This window comes from Oncorhynchus mykiss, chromosome 13, assembly GCF_013265735.2.
Source record: "Oncorhynchus mykiss isolate Arlee chromosome 13, USDA_OmykA_1.1, whole genome shotgun sequence".
Lineage (NCBI taxonomy): Eukaryota > Metazoa > Chordata > Actinopteri > Salmoniformes > Salmonidae > Oncorhynchus > Oncorhynchus mykiss.
The window spans coordinates 29,330,440-29,352,984 of record NC_048577.1 but is presented as its reverse complement, the minus strand read 5'-3'; the positions used below and the strand labels follow the sequence as shown (position 1 = coordinate 29,352,984).

The 22,545-nt window shown below is 43.0% G+C and overlaps 1 protein-coding gene across 4 annotated transcripts in view; it reads right to left on the bottom strand.

Moving 5' to 3' along the window:
• Positions 1-22,545, bottom strand: part of si:ch211-126j24.1 (phosphofurin acidic cluster sorting protein 2) — a 101,131-nt gene that overhangs the window by 14,764 nt on the left and 63,822 nt on the right. For all 4 annotated transcript variants that reach the window (XM_036940718.1, XM_036940720.1, XM_036940719.1 and 1 more), the window contains exons 3-17: positions 22,205-22,294; positions 21,786-21,911; positions 19,335-19,497; positions 17,735-17,826; positions 17,295-17,378; positions 15,205-15,264; positions 10,890-11,041; positions 10,319-10,412; positions 8,426-8,515; positions 6,591-6,736; positions 3,970-4,102; positions 3,754-3,858; positions 1,910-2,016; positions 1,462-1,616; positions 1,004-1,114 (exon numbers count right to left, since the gene is read on the bottom strand). In XM_036940718.1, the coding sequence (XP_036796613.1) occupies positions 1,004-1,114; positions 1,462-1,616; positions 1,910-2,016; positions 3,754-3,858; positions 3,970-4,102; positions 6,591-6,736; positions 8,426-8,515; positions 10,319-10,412; positions 10,890-11,041; positions 15,205-15,264; positions 17,295-17,378; positions 17,735-17,826; positions 19,335-19,497; positions 21,786-21,911; positions 22,205-22,294 (1,708 nt within the window). The remainder of the gene's footprint in view (positions 1-1,003; positions 1,115-1,461; positions 1,617-1,909; positions 2,017-3,753; positions 3,859-3,969; positions 4,103-6,590; positions 6,737-8,425; positions 8,516-10,318; positions 10,413-10,889; positions 11,042-15,204; positions 15,265-17,294; positions 17,379-17,734; positions 17,827-19,334; positions 19,498-21,785; positions 21,912-22,204; positions 22,295-22,545) is intronic.

The following is a 22,545-nucleotide window of genomic DNA, read 5'->3' as shown; positions in this document are numbered from 1 at the left end:
TGTGACACACCTCCCCAGACCATGACAGACCCTCCACCTCCAAATCGATCCCGCTCCAGAGTACAGGCCTCTGTGTAACGCACATTCCTTCGACGATAAATGCAAATCCAAACATCATCCCTTGTGAGACAGTCTGAGCACTGATGTCCAGCCTCTCTCAGCCTATTGGAGACAGTCTGAGCACTGATGGAGGGATTGTGTGTTCCTGGTAACTAGGGCAGTTGTTATTGCTATCCTGTACCTGTCTCGCAGTTGTGGTGTTTGGGATGTACCAATCCTGTGCAGGTGTTGTTACACGTGGTATGCCACTGCGAGGACGATCAGTTGTCCGTCCTGTCTCCCTGTAGCGCTGTCTTAGGCGTCTCACAGTACGGCCACATCTGCAGTCCTCATGCCTCTTTGCAGCCCTCATGCCTCTTTGCAGCATGCCTAAGGCACGTTCACGCAGATGAACAGGGACCCTGGGCATCTTTCTTTTGGTGTTTTTCAGAGTCAGTAGAAAGGTCTCTTTAGTGTTCCAAGTTTTCATTACTGTGACCTTAATTTGCCTACCGTCTGTAAGCTGTTAGTGTCTTAACGACCGTTCCACAGGTGTATGTTCATTAATTGTTTATGGTTCATTGAACAAGCATGGGAAAAAGTGTTTAAACCCTTTACAATGAGGAGCTGTGAAGTTATTAGAATTTTTACAAACTATCTTTGAAAGACAGGGTCCTGAAAAAGGGATGTTTCTTTTTTTGCTGAGTTTATACACCTTATTCTATACTATTCTACTGCATCTTAGTCTATGCTGCTCTGACATTCGCTAAAACCGCAATAACATCTGCTAGACACGTGTATGTGATCAATAACATTGTTTTGATGTGACGCATAACGCACCATAATACTGATAGATGTTCCTAAACATTTGTAACTGCATTTATGAAGCCTTATGAGCAGATCCCTATCCTGCATGGTATTTTGGCTCATAATAAGCGTTTGCTGCTCCAGCTCTTTGCTGTACCTGATGTTGGGGCCTCCAGTCTGCCGAACAAGTCCCTCCAGCCAGCGTCCATGAAGATGTTGTTGAACTTACTGTCGAACGAAGACATGTGTTTGGCCAGAGGATGAGTGCCTGCAGAAGGAGGAGCAGACTGATTAGAAGGCCACAGGAAAACAAAATGGAGTCCAGCTTTTCTAGTCTGTATGTTGTTAGCCTATGATACCCAGGGTCCTATATGAGATCTGTTCCTGTAACTAGTGTTTTGTGTGCAGTTTTCCGTTTGACGTCAGTGCATGATTTATGGGAGGCTTGCGTTATGCCTGCAGAATGGTAATTAGGCCATTCTTTTCTACAGTTTGTGAACTTTTCCAATGCATGAATGATAGTTTAAATTTATCCCCTAAATCTACTGAATTGAAATGGAATTGACGACCAACCCGAACCTGGACTCCATGGCGATTGGCTGAATTGCTGCTTACCAACAGGGATGACCAGGAAGCGGATGTAGCTGAGCCAATCAGGCGTCTTGTTGGCCAGCTGCTCCACGAAGCACCTGAGGATGGTGCTGAGGTAACTCTGGTCTCCGGCCACTGCCACTTTGATGGTGGGGGGTGTCTGGGCATTGCAGTTACAGCTAGTCAGAGAAGTGGGGGAAAAAACATTATGAGAAACAGTAACTTGTTTCCACTTTATTCTGCGCTGTAATGGAAAGTGCTACCAAAATGTTTCACATATCAAAAATTATACGGGCCTAATCATGATCATCATAAGATCCACTCGCCTTGGTGACCACTGAATTAAAATTCACATTAAAAAGTCTACAAGAAACATTTACATTTTTACAATGAAGCAAAGTTAAAGTGAAATCGATTTGTTTCTCTCAATTACAATCATTGAATTAGAAAGAGGAAGGAAGCGAGTTCTTACAATCTCTGGATCCTGGTGACTATGGTGTTGAAGGCCGCATGAACATCCGCACCAGAGATGGTGCACACGATAGGCTGGCTGTGCTCATGGAGAATCTCAGATAGATACTGCAGGAAGGGAGGGAATGAGAGACAGGGGGCAGAGAGAGAACGGGGTTGAAAGGGGTTTCAAGACAGAGTTGAGACGGGGCTTGGAATCAAAAATCACTGAAGTCGGAGACTCATTTCTCCCTCGCTAGCTTAAAGCACCAGCTGTCAGAGCATCTCAGAGATCACTGCACCTGTACATAGCCCAACTGTAAATAGCCCATCCAACTACCTCATCCCAATACTGTATTCATTTATTTATCTTGCTCCTTTGCACCCCAGTATCTCTACTTGCACATTCATCTTCTGCACATCTATAACTTCAGTGTTTAATTGGTATATTGTAATTACTTCGCCACCATAGCCTATTTATTGCCTTACCTCCCTTATCTTACCTCATTTGCACACACTGTATATAGACTTTTTGTTTTACCCCCTTATTCACTCCAATTTTCGTGGTATCCAATTGTTAGTAGCTATTGTCTTGTCTCATCGCTACAACTCCTGTACAAACTCGGGAGAGGCGAAGGTCGAGAGCCATGCGTCCTCCGAAACACAACCCAACCAAGTCGCATTGCTTTTTAACACAGCGCATATCCAACCCGGAAGCCAGCTGCACCAATGTGTCAGAGGAAACAGAGCCTGGGCTGGAACCCAGAGTCTCTGGTGGCGCAGTGGTCTAAGGCACTACATCGCAGTGCTAGAGGCCCATATATAGACTTTTTCTACTGTATTATTGACTGTATGTTTGTTTATTCCATGTGTAACTCTGTTGTTGTAGTATGTGTCGAACTGCTTTGCTTTATCTTGGCCAGGTCGCAGTTGTAAATGAGAACTTGTTCTCAACTAGCCTACCTGGTTAATTAAAGGTGAAATAAATCAATAAAAATGGTTATGCTTGGAGGAAAAGGGGGGAGGCTTGAAAGCTGAAGAACACCATCCCAACCGTGAAGCACGGGGGTGGCAACATCATGCTGCTTTGCTGCAGGAGGAACTGGTGCACTTCACAAAATAGATGGCATCACGATGTAGGAAAATTGTGTTGATATATTGAAGCAACATCTCAAGACGTCAGTCAGTAAGATAAAGCTTAGTCGCAAATGGGTCTTCCAAATGGACAATGACCCCAAGCATACTTCCAAAGTTGTGGCAAAGGACAACAAAGGCAAGGTATTGGAGCAGCCAAAACAAAGCCCTGACCTCAATCCCATAGAAAAAGTGTGTGCGAGCAAGGAGGCCTACAAACCTGACTCAGTTACACCAGCTCTTGTCAGGAGGAATGGGCCAAAACTCACACAACTTATTGTGGGAAGCTTGTGGAAGGCTGACCCAAGTTAAACAATGTAAAGGCAATGCTAACAAATACTAATAGAGTGTATGTAAACCTCTGACCCACTGGGAATGTGATGAAAGAAATAAAAGGTGAAATAAATAATTCTCTACTATTATTCTGACATTTCACATTCTTAAAATAAAGTGGTGATCCTAACTGACTGGACATTTTTACCAGGATAAAATGTCAGAAATTGTGAAAAACAGAGTTTAAATGTATTTGGCTAAGATGTATGTAAACTTCAGACCTCAACTGTTTTTGGTAAGAGGGTAATTTCATAGTCTTTATACAATACTGTAATGAAGATTTTGTAAAAAAAAAAGTGGATACCAACTGTTTTGAATGATATTATATGACCAGATAGTACCCTTGTTTTTACCACTTAATTAGTCACACTGACCAACACAAACACAAAAGTAGTCTACCTGGCCCTGCCAGTCTGTGGTGTTGATGAGGATGATGCTCTCGGGGAGCTGCTCGTCTGAGATAAGGATCTGGTTTAGCTGGTCATACACTGACTTCCTGGGGACCTGGCGGAGGAAGAGGCAGAAGTAAAATAGATGGTCTATCTGTATACACATATGTAGATCTTGCACACACACACTAGCTTACTTTACTATTGTGCACACACTCACACACACCTGGACAGCGATCCTGGATTCCGGGGATGTCTCGCTGTCGATGCTGCTGGTCCTGTCACTCTGGGCCTTGGAGTTCTGTCGGTCCTTCATGGATGTGCTCCTAGGACGCCTCTGCAGCTTGTTCTCTGTTTTACTGTGGACCACAAACAGGCCAATGAACCCAATGAAGAACTGAGCCAGGTTGAGCCACTGCTGAGAAATCTTAATAAAAAAAAACGTTATTCACCAATACTAAATACTAAGTAGTAGATATGCCTACAGCAGAACTCCTCAGACAATCCTGGCCATCTAATCCTTCTCTTTGACTCTCCCCAGCTTTTGTTCTGGAAGCATTTTATGAGCACAAAATGGCTGCCACACATTATCTACAGTGGGGCCAAAAAGTATTTAGTCAGCCACCAATTGTGCAAGTTCTCCCACTTAAAAAGATGAGAGAGGCCTGTAATTTTCATCATAGGTACACTTCAACTATGACAGACAAAATTAGAAAATAAATCCAGAAAATCACATTGTAGGATTTTTAATGAATTTATTTGCAAATTATGGTGGAAAATAAGTATTTGGTCAATAACAAAATTGTATCTCAATACTTTGTTATATATCATTTGTTGGCAATGACAGAGGTCAAATGTTTTCTGTAAGTCTTCACAAGGTTTTCACACACTGTTGCTGGTATTTTGGCCCATCCCTCCATGCAGATCTCCTCTAGAGCAGTGATGTTTTGGGGCTGTTGCTGGGCAACACGGACTTTTAACTCCCTCCAAAGATTTTCTATGGGGTTGAGATCTGGAGACTGGTTAGGCCACTCCAGGACCTTGAAATGCTTCTTACGAAGCCACTCCTTTGTTGCCCGGGCGGTGTGTTTGGGATCATTGTCATGCTAAAAGACCCAGCCACGTTTCATCTTCAATGCCCTTGCGGATGGAAGGAGGTTTTCACTCAAAATCTCACGATACATGGCCCCATTCATTCTTGCCTTTACACGGATCAGTCATCCTGGTCCCTTTACAGAAAAACAGCCCCAAAGCATGATGTTTCCACCCCCATGCTTCACAGTAGGTATGGTGTTCTTTGGATGCAACTCAGCATTCTTTGTCCTCCAAACACAACGAGTTGAGTTTTTACCAAAAAGTTATATTTTGGTTTCATCTGACCATATGACATTCTCCCAATCTTCTTCTGGATCATCCAAATGCTCTCTAGCAAACTTCAGACGGGCCTGGACATGTACTGGCTTAAGCAGGGGGACACGTCTGGCACTGCAGGATTTGAGTCCCTGGCGGCGTAGTGTGTTACTGATGGTAGGCTTTGTTACTTTGGTCCTAGCTCTCTGCAGGTCATTCACTAGGTCCCCCCGGGTGGTTCTGGGATTTTTGCTCACCGTTCTTGTGATCATTTTGACCCCACGGGGTGAGATCTTGCGTGGAGCCCCAGATCAAGGGAGATTATCAGTGGTCTTGTATGTGGCTGGGTCTTTCAGCATGACAATGATCCCAAACACACCGCCCGGGCAACAAAGGAGTGGCTTCATAAGAAGCCTTTCAAGGTCCTGGAGTGGCCTAGCCAGTCTCCAGATCTTAACCCCATAGAAAATCTTTGGAGGGAGTTGAAAGTCCGTGTTGCCCAGCAACAGCCCCGAAACATCACTGCTCTAGAGGAGATCTGCATGGAGGAATGGGACAAAATACCTTTAACAGTGTGTGAAAACCTTGTGAAGACTTACAGAAAACGTTTGACCTCTGTCATTGCCAACAAAGGGTATATAACAAAGTATTGAGATAAGTATTTGGTCACCTACAAAAGTTTATTTTCCACCATAATTTGCAAATACATTCATTTAAAAATCCTACAATGTGATTTTCTGGATTTTTTTTCTAATTTTGTCTGTCACAGTTGAAGTGTACCTATGATGAAAATTACAGGCCTCTCTCATCTTTTTAAGTGGGAGAACTTGCACAATTGGTGGCTGACTAAATACTTTTTTGCCCCACTGTATGTGGTTGTTACAAGCCAGCTACACATTGAAGTATCCTTGCACAATGGAGAAATGTACAACGACAAATGTGCAATGTCTGTACTAGGCAGATTGCTTATTCAATGGATCTGACTTTGATTCATCAGATGTGTAGAGTCGGTGGAAGGCGTGCTAGGGGACGTCCTTCTGCTGATTAGTTTGTTTATAGATAGGTGTAGCGGGGGAAATCACTGTATTGCGCTGAACAACCAAGACACCAGGTGCTCAGTCAGAGAGGTAGACCTGATCTCACCCGCCCCCTCCTCTCTCTCATCCCATCAATTTTATTTTGGGCATGTGTCTTATCCAACTCACGGCCTGGAGAGCTACTGGGTTTGCAGGCTTTGTTCCAGCCCAGCACAGCGACACTGGTTTCAAATAATTAACCAGTCACGATCAATCTGGATCACAGTTAGTGGTATCAGGTGTATTAGTGCTGGGTTGGAATAAAGCGAGCACACCCATCCTTGTTTAGTTATAGTGTAAGGGTTAATAAGCGGTACTGTGTGTGAGACTGTGTGCGTGTGACTGTTTTTGTGCGTGTGTGCGTGAATGCATAAATGTCATACATGCATGCAAGTGAGCGGTTGTGCTTGTGGGCGGCTACCTCGGCGACATGAGTGTCTGGGACTCGGTCTTGCAGAGTTTGGCCACTGGGCCGGGCAGTTTGTCCGTGCTCAGGTCCCAGCTGATGGGAGTGGGGTTAGCCTCCCCTGACCCTGTGCCAGCCCTAGTCTCCTCATCCTCCGCGTCCTGTACATAATGGACATAATGGGAGAAATATAGCTCAAAATATATTTTCAATATATAGGGATGTACAGTACATACTAGGGTATTTCACTCATTCATTGGATTCCCATCCGCTGCAACGTGCTCCCACTGGTTCATTTCTCTCCCTAGAGATGAATTAACACTTTACTTAACAATCCTTTTCCAGTTGGTATTGTCAGTGGGAATTCACTGACACCAGAGACACAAGTCACGAAGGTTCACCCTGTGCGAGTTTTACAGGTGAACTCAATTATCTGCATCCCACCCTATTTCATTTAAAGTGCACTACTTTTGACCAGATCCCTATGGGCCCTGAATTAGTACACCACATTGGGAATATGGTGCCATTTGGAACGCAGCCATTGAGATCATTGTTTTCTCAATTGGATCATGCCCAAGAGGTAGCAACCGCAACCAATACGTAAGATGATGAAATGCACACAGTACCTAGAAAACAGCTATTTCTGTGCAGGGTACCCATTGTCGATGCATTTCAATGTGCTGTCATGGTGACCGTGACGACATCACATAACGCCTGGCAGATGTCCGCAAACACATTCACATGAAGCCCAGTGTGTGCATGTAAGTATCATGTGTTTGGCCACTGAACATCCCGTCCTTGGGCCCCAAACACAAGCCCCCTCAGAATCCGTCCCTCCCTCTCCCAAGAAATGCGTCGTCAGGTGCTCCTCGTTGCCGGGGTTCCCGGGGTGAACAAGTGCAGAGGAGGCAAAGGAGCACGAGAGGCAACGGTGAAGAAAAACAAAACACTATGTAAAGCACTGCTCTTCTCACGGACCAATACGCACGCTGACGCCCTCTCCACAGCCAGCTGGACCTGGGCCTCAGAGTGGTGTCGGTGTGTTTATACATAATGTGTGTGTGTACTGTAAATATTGTGTGTGTGTGTGTGTATGAGCGCGCTCATGTGTGTATACACAATGTATGTGTGTGTGTGTGTGCGCGCGTGCATGTATGCTTGTGTGTAATAATGGAGGTCTTTGTGGTAACAGTGTAAATGTACTCTTGTTCGCATCAAAAATGGTAGAGTGGAAAAATAAACAGATGGGAGCTGATTTATGATCATGGACAAAATAGCAGCGCAGAGAGAGAGAGAAGAGAGAAACAAAATGTTTAAGAACCCGGGATTTATTTCCCCCATGTCTACCGTATTTCGTTCCGTTGACATTTTAGGAATGTTTACTGACAATTGCTGTTTCCATTAGGCCTGTCTTGAGTTTTTTGTATCCGTTTTTTATTACTTTCATTACTTTCAAATGGGTTGATGGAAACAAGGTTAGTGAGAAAGAGAGAGAAGGGGTAAAAAAAAGACAGGTAGAGAGAACGACAGACATCAAATGAGAGAACATGAGTGAGTTGAGGCAAGGAGACAGGCAAAAACAGAGACAGAGTGGAAAGAAAGAGAGAGGTACTAGAGACAGAGAGACCGGCCCAGCCCATTGATAGAGAACAGAAAAGGACACAAAGCAAGAGAGAAAGAGCACTAAATATGTTACGCCTACAGGGATCCTCCAGAGGTTGCCGGTGTAGAATAAAGTTGTCCTTAGACAACGATCTTGGGTCAGTTTTCCCCCACTTATGGTTAAGGTCAGAATTGGGGGAAGGGAAGCTGATCCTAGAGCTGTACCTTGGGGCAGCTTGCCCACTCACCCCTGCAGGAGACTCCAATCCGGCGCTGTCGTCTGTATACTTGGTCCCTATTTGGACTTTGGCCCTGTCCGGGGACAGCAGCTCTCCACCCTAAAAGGAGCAGAACACAGGACGCAGTTACCAAAACCGTCTGCTAGGGGACACCCTTGAGCATATCCTAATTCCATGTAAGGAATCACATGAACTCTATTCAGTGTGTTTTCATATGCGCCTGCTGCCAGCGAAATAGGTGACTACTAACCCTTAGGTGGCTGGCTACCCCTTAGCTATCTACTTTTGTCATGACACAAGCTACATCAGATTTTCAGGAACACACTGCATTCATGACATTTCTATCTGCAACATTCCAGAAGTTTGCTCACTTAAAGGTGTAATCCTTAATAGTGAACCTGTCACGCTTCTTTTGTGATATTGCAACAACAAGGAAGTTACTGCAAACAACAAACACTGTTTTCTTCCCTATGACATCATTGCATGTGGGACAGAACAGCAGAATATTTACCAGGCTCCTCACCGCTTCGTCAACGAAGCAAAAACTATAACAACGGCGGTGGAGCGGACAGTGAAACTGTTACCCCTACTGTGGATTCCATCTTCAACGTGCGCCAGGGTCCAACTCTGAAATGCCTTTACCGATACTTTCACAGCTGGTGTCTGCATATTTAATGAGACGATCAATGTTCTATTTTGTGGCCATGTTTGATTTGCTTGAATTAACGACAATTGCTCCTCAGTACAAATAATTTCTGCAGGCCTTAGGACACCGTGCACGCAGAATCGATCGGGCCTTACTCAATATCTGACCCTCACACTAAGAAATCACCCATACAGTTAAAGTGTCTGGTGCAGCAGTACACGGTACTACCATACATACAATTCAGAGAATATCCAAGAATGGCCATCTAAAATTCCTGGCATATGGATGCCACACATAATTGGCTATTTAAAGGGTATAGCTACAAATGTATTAAATCTTAAACGCCTGGCATACGCATGCCAAAAATAATCAACTATTTATAGGGAGAGTTCACCCAAGCTACAAATGTACCTAATCTAAAATGCCTGGTATACGGATGCCACTAATAATAACTATTTAAAGGGATAGTTCATCCTTTGAAATGCCTGGGGCTTCATTTATCAATCATGAACAGCCACAAATCTGTGTGTAAACGATGCGTGCGATCATTTCCACACAAAATGTGAGATTTATCACAATGAACGTTTGCTTGAGAGTGTGTATATGTATGTACAGCCATGACCATGCGTATGCACAGTGATAAGTGGTGGAATAAGGGAACTGCTCGTCAAGCTTAGAATTGAAAAAATACACTGAGTGTACAAAACATTTAAAAAAGCATGCCATTCTGGTGCACATTAAAGTGCTATCCACCCTCGTGTTTTTGGTACGGCTCAGAACATTTGGTATTTATCAACAGTTATCGCCTATCGGTGTGTGTGACGCTCGTAGAATTGTTTGATAAAATACTTTTATTTTTCTTAATTGTTTCTATGCAATATTGATAAATGATTCCCCTGGCATATATACGGATGTCACAAATCACTACTATTTAACGGGATAGTTCATCCAAGCTACAAATGTTCCTCATCTTATTGATAGCTAAATAAAGAGGAAACCTGGAGATGTAAATAACAATGGACCTGGATAGTCAGCAACCTACCCATGTTTGCATAGCTTTAGAGCATTTGAGCATTGTTGGGTCAAAAAAAACTATGGGAGCGGTAGGACCTATGTTAGCATTAGCATGCTAATCCAAATTATATTAAAAAGCTAGTTCAGCAGAGACAAAAAAACAAAACAAAAACTGTGTGTGTGCGTGTGTTAGTGTGTGTGGCAGGGCTTGTTGTGGCCTTATGCTGTGTGTGTGTACTTACGATGCTGGCCAGGTCCCTGGGCTGGCTCTTCTGACTGTGTAGACTCCCAATCTCAGTCTGGGAGCTCGAATGGGACATTCCCTCAAAGAAGGGCCTGGGTGACAACCACATAAAAAAACATATTTGAAACTTTCACAAAAAATACATACTTGAGAGACAATAACTGTGCTGAGGTGGGTGGGTAGTAGTGACACTAACTTGTGGACCCATTTAGGTAATGTTTTCATATTAGTCATTCAGCTGCAATTGTTTCTAACGTTTCTCCCCTGCAGCGACTTTCTTTTCTCTCTCGTTGATTTCATGTATAATAACAATGCACAAATAAACTCCCCTTAACACTGAGGGAAATATGCGTGGTCTTCACTTTGACTAGAGTGTTAGCATTATATGGGACCCTCTGAGTTTAGCTGTACTCACAACATTTGTGCGGTCATATTTGAGTGTAGGTGTACTGGCGACATGATATGGGGCCCTATTTGAGTTTGGGTTTAGCTGTCTGTAATTGGGACATTTTGTGTGGACTTACTTCAGTTAAGGTATACAATACTGCTAACATTTTGCAGATCCTTACTTGAGTTTGGGTTTGGGCGTGCTGAGGACACTCTCGTTGTCCTCCATCTCAGGGCCGCTGTCACTCTGGTTGTAAACCTCCAGACTATCATAGAGCAGGTCCAGATCCTCCTCCACCTCCTGGGTCTGGTCCACTGGGTCCGAGTCCAGAACCTAGCAACAACAAATGGACAGTGAAATAACCAGTCAGTTAATCTATCAGTCAATCAAGCAACCAATCAAATCACTTCCAAAGAGCAAGTAATAGCACACTGGCAAGGAATAACTCCTCCGGCTGATGGAGTTGAAAGTTCAGAGTAGCATTGGTAACTCAGAAAATAGTTGTATACATACACCACCAGCTTATTAAATACACCACCCTGCTCACGAAAATGGTTCGCTCCTACAGACAGTGAGTCACGTGACCATGGCTTGCTATATAAAGCAGGCAGACAGGCATCCAGTTACTGTTTAATTGAACGTTAGTGATCTAAGCGACTTTGAGCGTGGTATGATCTTCGGTGCCAGGCGTGCCGGTTCCAGTAACTCAGAAACGGCCCGGCCTCCTTGGCTTTTCAAGCATGACAGTGTCTAGGGTTTACCGAAAATGAGACAAACAAATAGCATGCACTCAGCGGCAGTCCTGTGGGCGAAAACAGCTCGTTGATGAGAGAGGTCGAAGGAGAATGGCAAGAATCGTGCAAGCTAAGAGGCGGGCCACAAACATGCAAATAACGGCGCAGTACAACAGTGGGGTGCAGAAAGGCATCTCGGAACGCACAACTTATCGGTCCTTGTCACTGATGGGCTTTTGCAGCAGACGACCAAACTGGGTTCTATCAGCTAAACACAAGAAGAAGCGGCTCCGAATGGGCACACGATCGCCAACACTGGACAATTGAGGAGCGGAAAAACATCACCTGATCTGATGAATCCCAGTTCCTGTTGCGTCCTGCTGATGGCAGTCAGGATTTGGCGTAAGCAGCATGAGTCCGTGAACCCATCCTGCCTAGTGTCAACGGTACAGGTTGGTGGCAGTGGCGTAATGGAGTGGGGAATGTTTTCCTAGCACACGTTAGGTCCCTTGAAACCAATTGAGCAACGTTTAACCTCTATACCTTGTAGAATCCATGCCACAAAGAATTCAGGATATTCTGGAGAAACGGGGGTCCGACCCAGTACTAGATAATAAACTGGCCACTGAGTTTATATATCTGGAGCCATACTGCTATTGTAACAACATGATGAATACATTTTCTCTACAATAGAAATGTGTTTTCTTTGGAAACATGACAGGTCTCAAAGGAGGAAATTGGGATTTTTTTTTATGGAGTTGACAAACAGCTGCTGTTATTTGGAAAACTGTAGTTCGACTTATGAAGCTATGCATACAAACACAGGTAATGTTCTTTCAACTAGGAGAGTATTTATATTATTTGTCAATTAGTTCTGAAATGACTTGGAGCACATAACAAAATTGATTTATTTTAGAGGCACAAAAGATTTTAATTAATTTCCACAGGCCATACATTACCCGACTTGGTTGTCTCTGGGCCTTTTATGAATCATTAACGACCGAGATGAGACCAATTAAAAATATCGAAACATCAATTAAAAACTCACCGCTAAGCGATAATAAATCAGCGTTCTGCTGTATATCTTGACATTTTTTGTTGTTACAGGAAAATATTTTATTTCCCCTCTTATTCTCACTAGTTTATTTTGACTCAAATAGTTTGTGATCGGCTTTTACAAACTATCCCAATGTCTGGATTGGTGCGGTAATAAACTAGTGCTGCAAATCAAGGGTTCCCACACCTCTGCTACTCTCATCAATTCCAAGTGAAGTGACACTCAATGAGTCATTTATGAGTATGTAATTATGATTCAATATATTGGCAGGTGCTGAAGCACAACTTTGGGTTAGGGAAGATGAACAATGTGAACCACCGGCTGTCACGGACAATACTTTTTCAACCGTTTTCAATCATTTATTTCGTCCGACGACAGGATGCATGACAAAGCTGTGACCGGGGTCAACCAACTGGTCCCTAGAATGTCCTGTCAGTAAAATAAATGTGTTGATCTAATTACTGCACATAATGAACCCAGCCAGCCCTGTACATATTGAACCATGGTGTGTCCCCCAAATGGCACTCTATTCCTTACATGGTGAGAAATGGTAGTAGTGCACTATATATGGAATAAGGTGCAATTTAGGACAGTTTTCTTTCCTATTTAGGTCACTTCCTGTTTGAAGGAGATGTAATATTGTTAAGGACTAAAGGACAGAGGCGCTCTCAGGACGAGACTGGTAGACAGCGAGTGAGGTTAGGTTCGAGACTACAGTGTTATTTGGTATTTTATTAGGATACCCATTAGCTGTTGCAAAAGTAGCAGCTACTCTTCCTGGAGTCCACACAAAACATGAAACATAATACAGAATGACATAATACAGAACATCAATAGACAAGAACAGCTCAAGGACAGACCTACATACATAAAAAAAAAGGCACACATAGCCTACATATCAATGCATACACACAAACTATCTAGGTCAAATAGGGGAGAGGCGTTTATTTGTGCAATATGAGATGGAAGGAAGTTCCATGCAATAAGGGCTCTATATAATACTGTACACTTTCTTGAATTTGTTCTGGATTTGGGGACTGTAAAAAGACCCCTGGTGGCATGTCTGGTGGGGTAAGTGTGTGTGTCAGAGCTGTGTGTAAGTTGACTATGCAAACAATTTGGGATTTTCAAAACATTAATGTTTCGTATAAAAAGAAGAAGTGATGCAGTCAGTCTCTCCTCAACTCTTAGCCAAGAGAGACTGGCATGCATAGTATTTATATCTGATTACAATTAAGAGCCAAATGTGCTGCTCTGTTCTGGGCCAGTTGCAGCTTAACTAGGTCTTTCATTGCAGCCCTGAACCACACGAATGGACAATAATAAAGATTATACAAAACTAGCGCCTGCAGAACTTATTTTTGGAGTGTGGTGTCAAAAAATCAGAGCATCTCTTTATTACGGCTAGACCTCTCCCCATCTTTACAACCATTGTAAACTGTCATGGTAAAAACATATAGATTCAATCTAAGGTAACGCCAAGTAACTTAGTCTCAACTTGTTCAACAGCCACACCATTCATTACCAGTTTATTACTGGCCACCCATTCCAAAACCGACTGCAACTCTTTGTTAAGGGTTTCAGTGACTTCATTAGCTGTGGTTGCTGATGCGTATATGGTTGAATCATCAGCATACATGGACACACATGCTTTGTTTAATGCCAGTGGCAGGTCATTGGTAAAATAGAAAAGAGTAGAGGGCCTAGAGAGCTGCCCTGCGGTACACCAAACTTTACATGTTTGACATTAGAGAAGCTTCCATTAAAGAAAACCCTATGAGTTCTATTAGATCGAGAGCTCTGAATCCACATTATGGCAGAGGTTGAAAAGCCATAGCACATACGTTTTTTCAACAACAGGTTATGGACAATAATATCAAAGGCTGCACTGAAATCTAATAATACAGCTCCCACAATCTTCTTATTATCAATTTCTTTTCAACCAATCATCAGTCATTTGTGTCAGAGCAGTACATGTTGAGTGACCTTCTTTATAAGCAAACTGAAAGTCTTTTGTTAATTTGTTTAGAGAAATAGCATTGTATTTGGTCAAACACAATTTTTTCCAACAGTTTGCTAAGAGCTGGCAGCAAGCTTATAGGTCTGCTGTTAGAACCAGTAAAGACAGCTTTACCCCTCTTGGGTAGCGGAATTACTTTGGCTTCCCTGCAGGCCTGAGGACAAAGACTTTCCTCTAGGCTCAGATAAAAAATATGATAGATAGGAGTGGCTATAGAGTCAGCTACCATCCTCAGTAGCCTTCCATCTAAGTTGTCAATGCCAGGAGCTTTGTCATTATTGATCAGTGGGCCTAGCTAACGCACCTAAATCAATTAAATGGATCTGTAAACAGAAAGGGTCAAAGTCAATAACCTCCATATATTTGGGACGTCATTAACAGATCTAATGGTATATACTTTTTGAAAAAAGAGGCTACCTAGAACCAAGGGTTTTTCAGCTGTCCCAGCACTGTAGTAGGAGAAGCCTTTTTTGTTGGTATAACTTTTTCACAAAATTATTCTTTGAGGGTTCTTGGTTGGGTGAAAGTTCTACCTGAAAACAAGAAATGGTTCTCCAACAGGGACAATCGAAGAACACTTTATGAACCTTGTAGTATTCTACAAGCACTTAGAAGCAGTGGCAGATGAATCCACTGCAGCTTGTTATTCCTATAAAACAGAACAGTTGAAACATGCAATACTAACCTCATCCGTCACTTTGAATCTCTTCAACAGGGCCACAAACTTCTGTTTGAAATTGGGTTGCTGTAAAGGAGGTTGAGAGAGAGGGAGAAATAGAGTGAGGGAGAGAAAGAAAGAGTTTGATTTCAACAAGACTACACAAAGAACTACATTTTTTATTCGGATCCCCATTAGCTGACGCCGTGACGTAAGCTAATCTTTCAGAGACGTCAGTGTAACCAACAAAGCTGTTGAGAGCACAATAAATCACAGTGAAGTTAACACAATATACCTTGTGTCTAGTCTTCACGGCCAAATGTTATTACGCTCCGGTGTGGAGTACCCCTTAGGTAAAGATCTAGGATAAGCTTCCCTTCCTCCAATCCTAACAATATTCATTCATTGGGAAAATGCAAAACAGACCCAAAATAAATGTCTAGGGACAATTTCACCCTACTCCTATTAATATTCTTATCTGAAGAGTGACAGCATCTCAAGTGTACTTGGCTACACCATTAAAAGTCAGTTCATGTTCACATGGCTTAGTGGCTTCGACCTCAGTGACCTTAAGTGACCGTGGCGTGTTGCATGATTCACCAAATGCACATTAGGTCATTGGAGAGAGCCAGACGTGTCATTATGAACAACACCAAGGATTATCGCTTGAAGCAAATACCCGGGCCCAGGGAAAAGGATTTGATAGTGTGCGTTATTTGTGATTTATGTTTGTGTGTGTGTGTTACCAGCTCCCATGTGCGGGTCTCAGTTTGTGCGTGTTGGTGCCTGCTTAATTTGTATCCTTAGTTGGTGTTTTAGTCTGCGTCATCTACACAGGGTTCTGGTCTAAAAGTGGATGTTGAACTCATTCCAGGACAACTCTCCTGTCACTACTGCTTAGCAAAGGATTTAGGATTTAGCAGACTGGAGACATCTTCTGTGCCATCCCAGAAAAGAACAAGACTGAGGAGCAGACCTAACACAGACACACCTTAAAGAGATTACAGCCGGCTCTTGTTGACTGCACCCATTTGCACTGGCTTGGAACTTTCTAGACAGCACACACACTAAACCTGAGCACGCAGTTATCAGGAGCAAGGAATTGGGACCAAAAAACTTGATTGCATTTAAATGTAGTTTGTACTTACAGTGCCTTCCGAAAGTATTCATACCACTTGACTTTCCACATTTTGTTGTGCTACAAATTGGGATTCAAATGAAATTAATGGTACTTTTTTATGATCTATACAAAATATTTGGTAATATCAAAAGATACATTTTTTTAAAGATGAATGAAAAATAAAACTCAAATATATATTGATTACATAAGTTTTCAACCCCCCCGGTAAACACGTTACAATCACCTTCGGCAGTGATTACAGCTGTGAGTGTTTCTGGGTAATTCTCTAAGAGCTTTGTAGACATGGATTGTACAACATTTGCATATTCATATTTTTTAAACACTTCAAGCTCTGTCAAGATGGTTGTTGATCATTGCTAGGCAGTCATTTTCAAGTCTTGCCATAGATTTTCAAGCCGATTTAAGTCAAAACCAGGCCACTCAGGAACCTTCAATGTCGTATTGGTAATTCCAGTGTATATTTGGCCTTGAGTTTTAGGTTGTCCTGCTGAAAGGTGAATTTGTCTCCCAGTGTCTGATGGAAAGCAGACTGAAGCAGGTTTTCCTCTAAGATTTTGCCTGTGCTTCGCTTTATTCCGTTTCCGCTCGTGGGCTACCCCTGCCAATAGAACTCTACTCTGTTGTGCTCCGGCTCTGCCTACAACAAAATCACAGACTCAATCTCAAAGTTAGATTTGTTTTGGTTTGTTGCATTGAAAAGGGGCTAATATAATGTTGATTCAATCGCAGAAAAAGCTTGAATCTATATAGCGCAAACTAATGGGGCGAACTCAGTGAAGTTCAAATCTCTTAAGTCTCTGCGCAGAATGGCATTTCTTCTGAGTGGCAGGCCTGGATGAGAAGCAGGGCTCTATGCTGGGGCTATTCCCATTCTAGCACTAAAATAAACTAACAAGCTAGGTTTGATGTGTATTTGAATGAATTTATCCAACCACATTGTAAAGTTGTTGATATAGGGAGGCTCCCCCATCCTTACCCTTGTCATGGATGTTGTACGAATCATTTTCCTCCGGTTTTTCTTTGGCTTCCTTTGCACATCCTCATCCTCATCGTACAGGTCCTACAAAAGAGAGAGTTTTGTGTCACAGAGAGCAGTGTTTTACAACCCATGGGGATGTACCTTTTTGTTCCAGCCCAGCACTAACCCACCTGATCATCAAGATTAGTGGAATCAGGTATGTTAATGCTGGGCTAGAACAATAAAGTGCAGGTCTGTGAGTTATAGATTGAGAAACACTAAGACAATTACATTTTGGTCTATAACTACAACTAGAACCCAGGAAAAATAGTATGCAGGGATTTACTGTATTGGTATACAGTGTGTATTTTGGGTTGTGTGACTGCAAATATTCATTACAGATAATTCGAACTGGAGATCCATCCCAACGGCAAACTGTAAGATGTACTGTGTCTCACCACTGGTTGAACAGCATCGTCGCTAGCTTCCTGCTCCGAGGAGTAGCTGTCGTCGTCATCCTCTGAGTAGTTGTCCATATCCGGGGAGCGATCTGGGGTGAAAGACAGGAGCATAAGCTACATGTCAATTCTCCATTCACTCACTGTTAAACTTTGGAGAATTTAGCATGGATTTTAAGGGGCTAGTCCCATTGCTCCACTCGGAGGCTGTGAGCTAAAAAGAGGTCAAGTAAGTTCAAATGCCTCTAATGTCACTCCATACTTCCTCAAGGACGGGAAAATTGAATGAATAAGTGAGTTCAGTAAATTTTTTCAAGAGATTTCATATAGCTTGCCGGCCATCTGGCTAATATTTCATCCTTGACAGATGATTTCATTTTGGGGCGCAGGCTGTTAGTTTCAGAGGGAATTCCTTTACATTAGTGCATCTGACATCTGTATCGTTTACTGGGCATTCATTTTGGCTCTGGGAGCATGAGGATCCTAAGGGAACATCAGGTGCCAGGCTGTAAATGCCTTAAGAATCACTGAGATTAATATCCCCTATTTTCCCTTAGTAACATTAGTCCTAATGTACTTAAGCTGTCATGGTTAGGGCTATAGGCCCCGGTAGTAACAGTGGTCTGTGGACACAGGCAATTACACGGGCTACTAGTGGGTCTGTGGACACAGGCAATTACACAGGCTACTAGTGGGTCTGTGGTGGGCTTAACGCACTTCAGTAAATAGACTTTTAAGTAGTGAATGTATAGACATCTCTAGAGTGACACAAGGATGACTGAAACATTGAGACATCGAAAGGCTACACAAAATACCTTTCTTTCAAAATCATTTCTTTTTTTTAGAAAAGTTAACCTCAGCCATTCTGTGTCATGCCCTTTGTGGAAACGAGTTGTCAATATAGAAACAAATGTCTATTAAAACGTGCAATTGCCTGGGCCTCCTGAGTGGCGCAGCGGTCTAAGGCACTGCATCGCAGTGCTAGAGGCGTCACTACAAACCTGGGTTCGACCCAGCGTCATCCGGGTTAGGGGAGGGTTTGGCCGGGGGGGCTTTACTTGGCTCATTTATGCTCTAGCAACTCCTTATGGCGGGCCGGGCGCCTGAACGGTGTTTCCGCCGACAAATTGGTGTGGCTGGCTTTCTGGTTAAGCAGGCGGGTGTTAAGAAGCGCGGTTTGGCGTGTCATGTTTCAGAGGACGCATGACTTCATCTTTGCCTCCCGAGCCCGTTGAGGAGTTGCAGAGATGAGACAAGATTGAAATTGGGGAGAAAAGTGGGGCGGGGGGGGGGGGGGGGGGGTAAATGCAGAGGAAATGGTTTCACTCATGCGACTGTCAGGCTAAGTGCAATGTAAATATGCACTTTTTATGCAATTAAAAGCCCTGCGATAGTCCAGGGGGTGTACTTGTACATCAAGCTTACTCATGCTACAAAAACAAGAGATAGCCAGAACGGCCCTTAGGGCAGGAGACTCGGACAAGGATACTTTATGCAATTAAATAACATTATGGCAAAAACAACTGTTTTCGGGATGAATAGCTTTCATCAGCATGCGAGCCAAACACTTGATGACAGGCACTGGTTTCAAGGTCCCCACCTAAGGCTTTGGCCTTGGTCCCTGGCTGCCCGCTGCCGTCCTCATGGTCAATGGGCTGACTGGACAGGGAATACACGCTGAGCTCGGCCGCACGCACCGGCACCTCCTTCACGTTGCTATGGAGACCCAGGATCTGGGCTCCATCTGTCGGATGCTGCATCACCTAAACCCAAGTCAGGACAGAGAAGTGTGTGAGCGACATACAAGTGTTGTGTTCATTGAAACAGAACAATGAGTACCTGAGTAAAATACATGAGCTAAGGCGGCGCACACACCACACACACACACACACACACACACACAAATAATCACAAGCCCATGCAGACACGCACACACACCTTCAACTGATGCACACAGTTTTTCTTAGAAACGGGGAAGCTTAATTTTCCTCCCCATGTTTTCTTCCCCATGTCTCACCAAATCGGATTTGTGCCTCTCACCTTGACAGAAACCCCATCACAGCGACGCCTCTACTCCCACCACCCTGCACTTCTCATCGTTCGCTCTAAGCTCTAGGCTGTGTACCAAATCGCATACGGTGCCATTTGAGAGGCAGCCCTGGAGTTTCATTAACCATCAATCACTGGGGCAGGTTGCATTGAAAATGAAAGCCCCAAATGTTCTCCAATCACTGCTGTCATTCAAACCCAAGGCAGAGCCTGACGGCACTTTGTTCACACAGTCACATCTCTCCGGAGTATGACATGTTCTCTGTCATTCTCCCCGACATGCTGTATTATTCAGCCGTTTGCGGAGGCGAAATTGTGAAACTAATTGCGAGTGTATTGCGGATGGAGACCTGAGGAAATGTAGCTATCGTAGTCCTGTAATGTGATTGAAGGAATGGGGAAGCATGTCTACATCCGGGGGCATGGTTTAATGTTGGCTGGTGGCTGTTTGGAATAGTTCATGGATGTGCATATATATATATATATATATATATATATATATATATATATATATATATATATATACATACATTTACATTGGCTTGTGTTCAGTCAATTTCAAATAGTGGGTTTCTGTCGCTTCTGTTCACTTTATGCATTCGGTTACCGTTCCTTGTTACGGCCAGTTAATTAGTTCCTTCTTGCTTTGGCAACTTTGAACTTAGCACAGACCTTGCTAAAAATTGATTCTGAATTGGAACTGGTAGAGCAGCCTGATCTCATAGACTAGACGTAACATAATATACGTAAATCAAATTAGTATGATGTGTTACATTTGGTATGGTTACATAAGACAGAAGGTTACTTAACGCAACTTAGTACTTACTACTTTTAAGCTACTATGCAACTACTTAGCATGTTAGCTAACCCTTCCCCTAACCCTTTAACTTAACTCCTAACCAACCTCCGAACCTAACCTTAACCCTAATCCCTAGCCTAGCTATGATTTACATTAGCATTAGCCACCTAGCCAATGTTAACCACAACAAATTGGAATTCGTAACATATATGTATTGAAAATTCGAAACATACTATACGAATTGCAATTAGTAACATGTAAAAAAAAATGGCAATGTGTAACATATCATGTGAAATGGATGATGGACATCCACAAAGTAATACATATCACACGAAACATATACTAAATGGAGTGTTTTGGATTTACAAACAGAATAATATGAAATGCTCAGAGACCAGGATAAGTGGAGTTAATATGAAATGCTCTGAGACCAGATTAGGTGGAGTTGTCTATGCCTCCTGCAAACCAATAAAGGTTGGCTATGTGTTGAGGTATGAGTGTGTATTGGGGTATGTGTTGAGGTATGGGCCCTGCCAGAGTGCGAATTACACCTGTTTTGAGTGCACGCGCCAAACAATAAAGACATCATTTAAACTGTAAAATGAATTACCTTTTAATGTGGCATAAACACAACCAGTCATGATATTTTCATCCGATTGTCCAACAAATCTCTTCAAAAAGTAGGCATGTTCGTCCACTCCAAACTAATTCCAGCATCCAAACTACATACTCGCGCCATTTTATGAATGGAAATAGACATCTGTTACAAAACACCAAAAAAGTGTGCCTAATGAGATTCTGTGATTGCTGACAAATTGAGCTTTTTTGTAGCCTGAAAAGTCGGGACACCTTAAATGCATTGGAATGAAGGCTATTTTTATCAAGGACGTATGGCAAACAAATGGAACATTTTTGGAAGTACAAAAGTACAAAATCTATGCGAAAAGGAGCTCATCTGAAGCCAAAATTCAGCACTACTGGATGGACAGCGCCGCCACATGGAAATACATGGTTTAAACCAATCTTCATAGGAAGATTTTATTTTCATATTTACCACTGTAAAGCATATTTAGCACTGCATTTTAAATTAATAGGAAAAAGTTTGACTTTCGTTGCATTTAGGGGAGCTAACGTCTCATTCAGGGGGGCTGATGCCGTTATGCTTTTTAAAAATTGTCACAAATATTATGCTGTTGTCCTTACCTCTGCCATATTGATGACGCCCACAGCTAAGGTCTTATACCCCAGGATGGTGCGGTTTTTATATCGCTTCCTCCTCTGCAGCATGATCTGCAATCGGTTGGCGTCCCTTTTGAGGAAGTGGGGATACTAGGGGGGACAGAAAAGGGCATTACAGGAGGTTACATCACACCTTACATCATGTCTGTAACCATGACAACTTTTTTCTTCAGACCCGCCACCTCAGATGGGCTTTGAATGCCAAAATGAGGTGTGGGAAATACACTATAACAAAAAAGGGGCTATGATGTTTACATAGGCACTGCCATTACTTTAGCAAAAAGCGCTGTACATCAACCGTTGGCTATTGAAAATATGTATTTCAGTCACATAACGGATCACTCTTTGATACTATGATATAATAGTTTTGAAGCTGTGTTAACCTGGAGTGAGAAGGTCAGCTCAAGGTCAGTCTCCATCAGTCCATCTGGAGGAAGGACATACTCGTTGGACCTCAAGATGCGCTTGGAGCCCTGTGGAGGAACATTTAAAGAGAGGCACAGAGAGAGTTAGGGATGTAACGGTGACTGAAACAAAGACATTTGGTGGTAAAACTTTGACTTTGCAATGCTCCTTCCCCTGAGAAACGTGTATAGAATCTAAAACTCACACATCCCTGTGTCAAAGAAGGAGCGTTTGCCAATGATGCCTAGGGCTTAGGGGTTGTTTCTGGACAGGGTCTTGGAGTTGCATGTTACCTCAGTAACCTACTGATCCAGCCAAT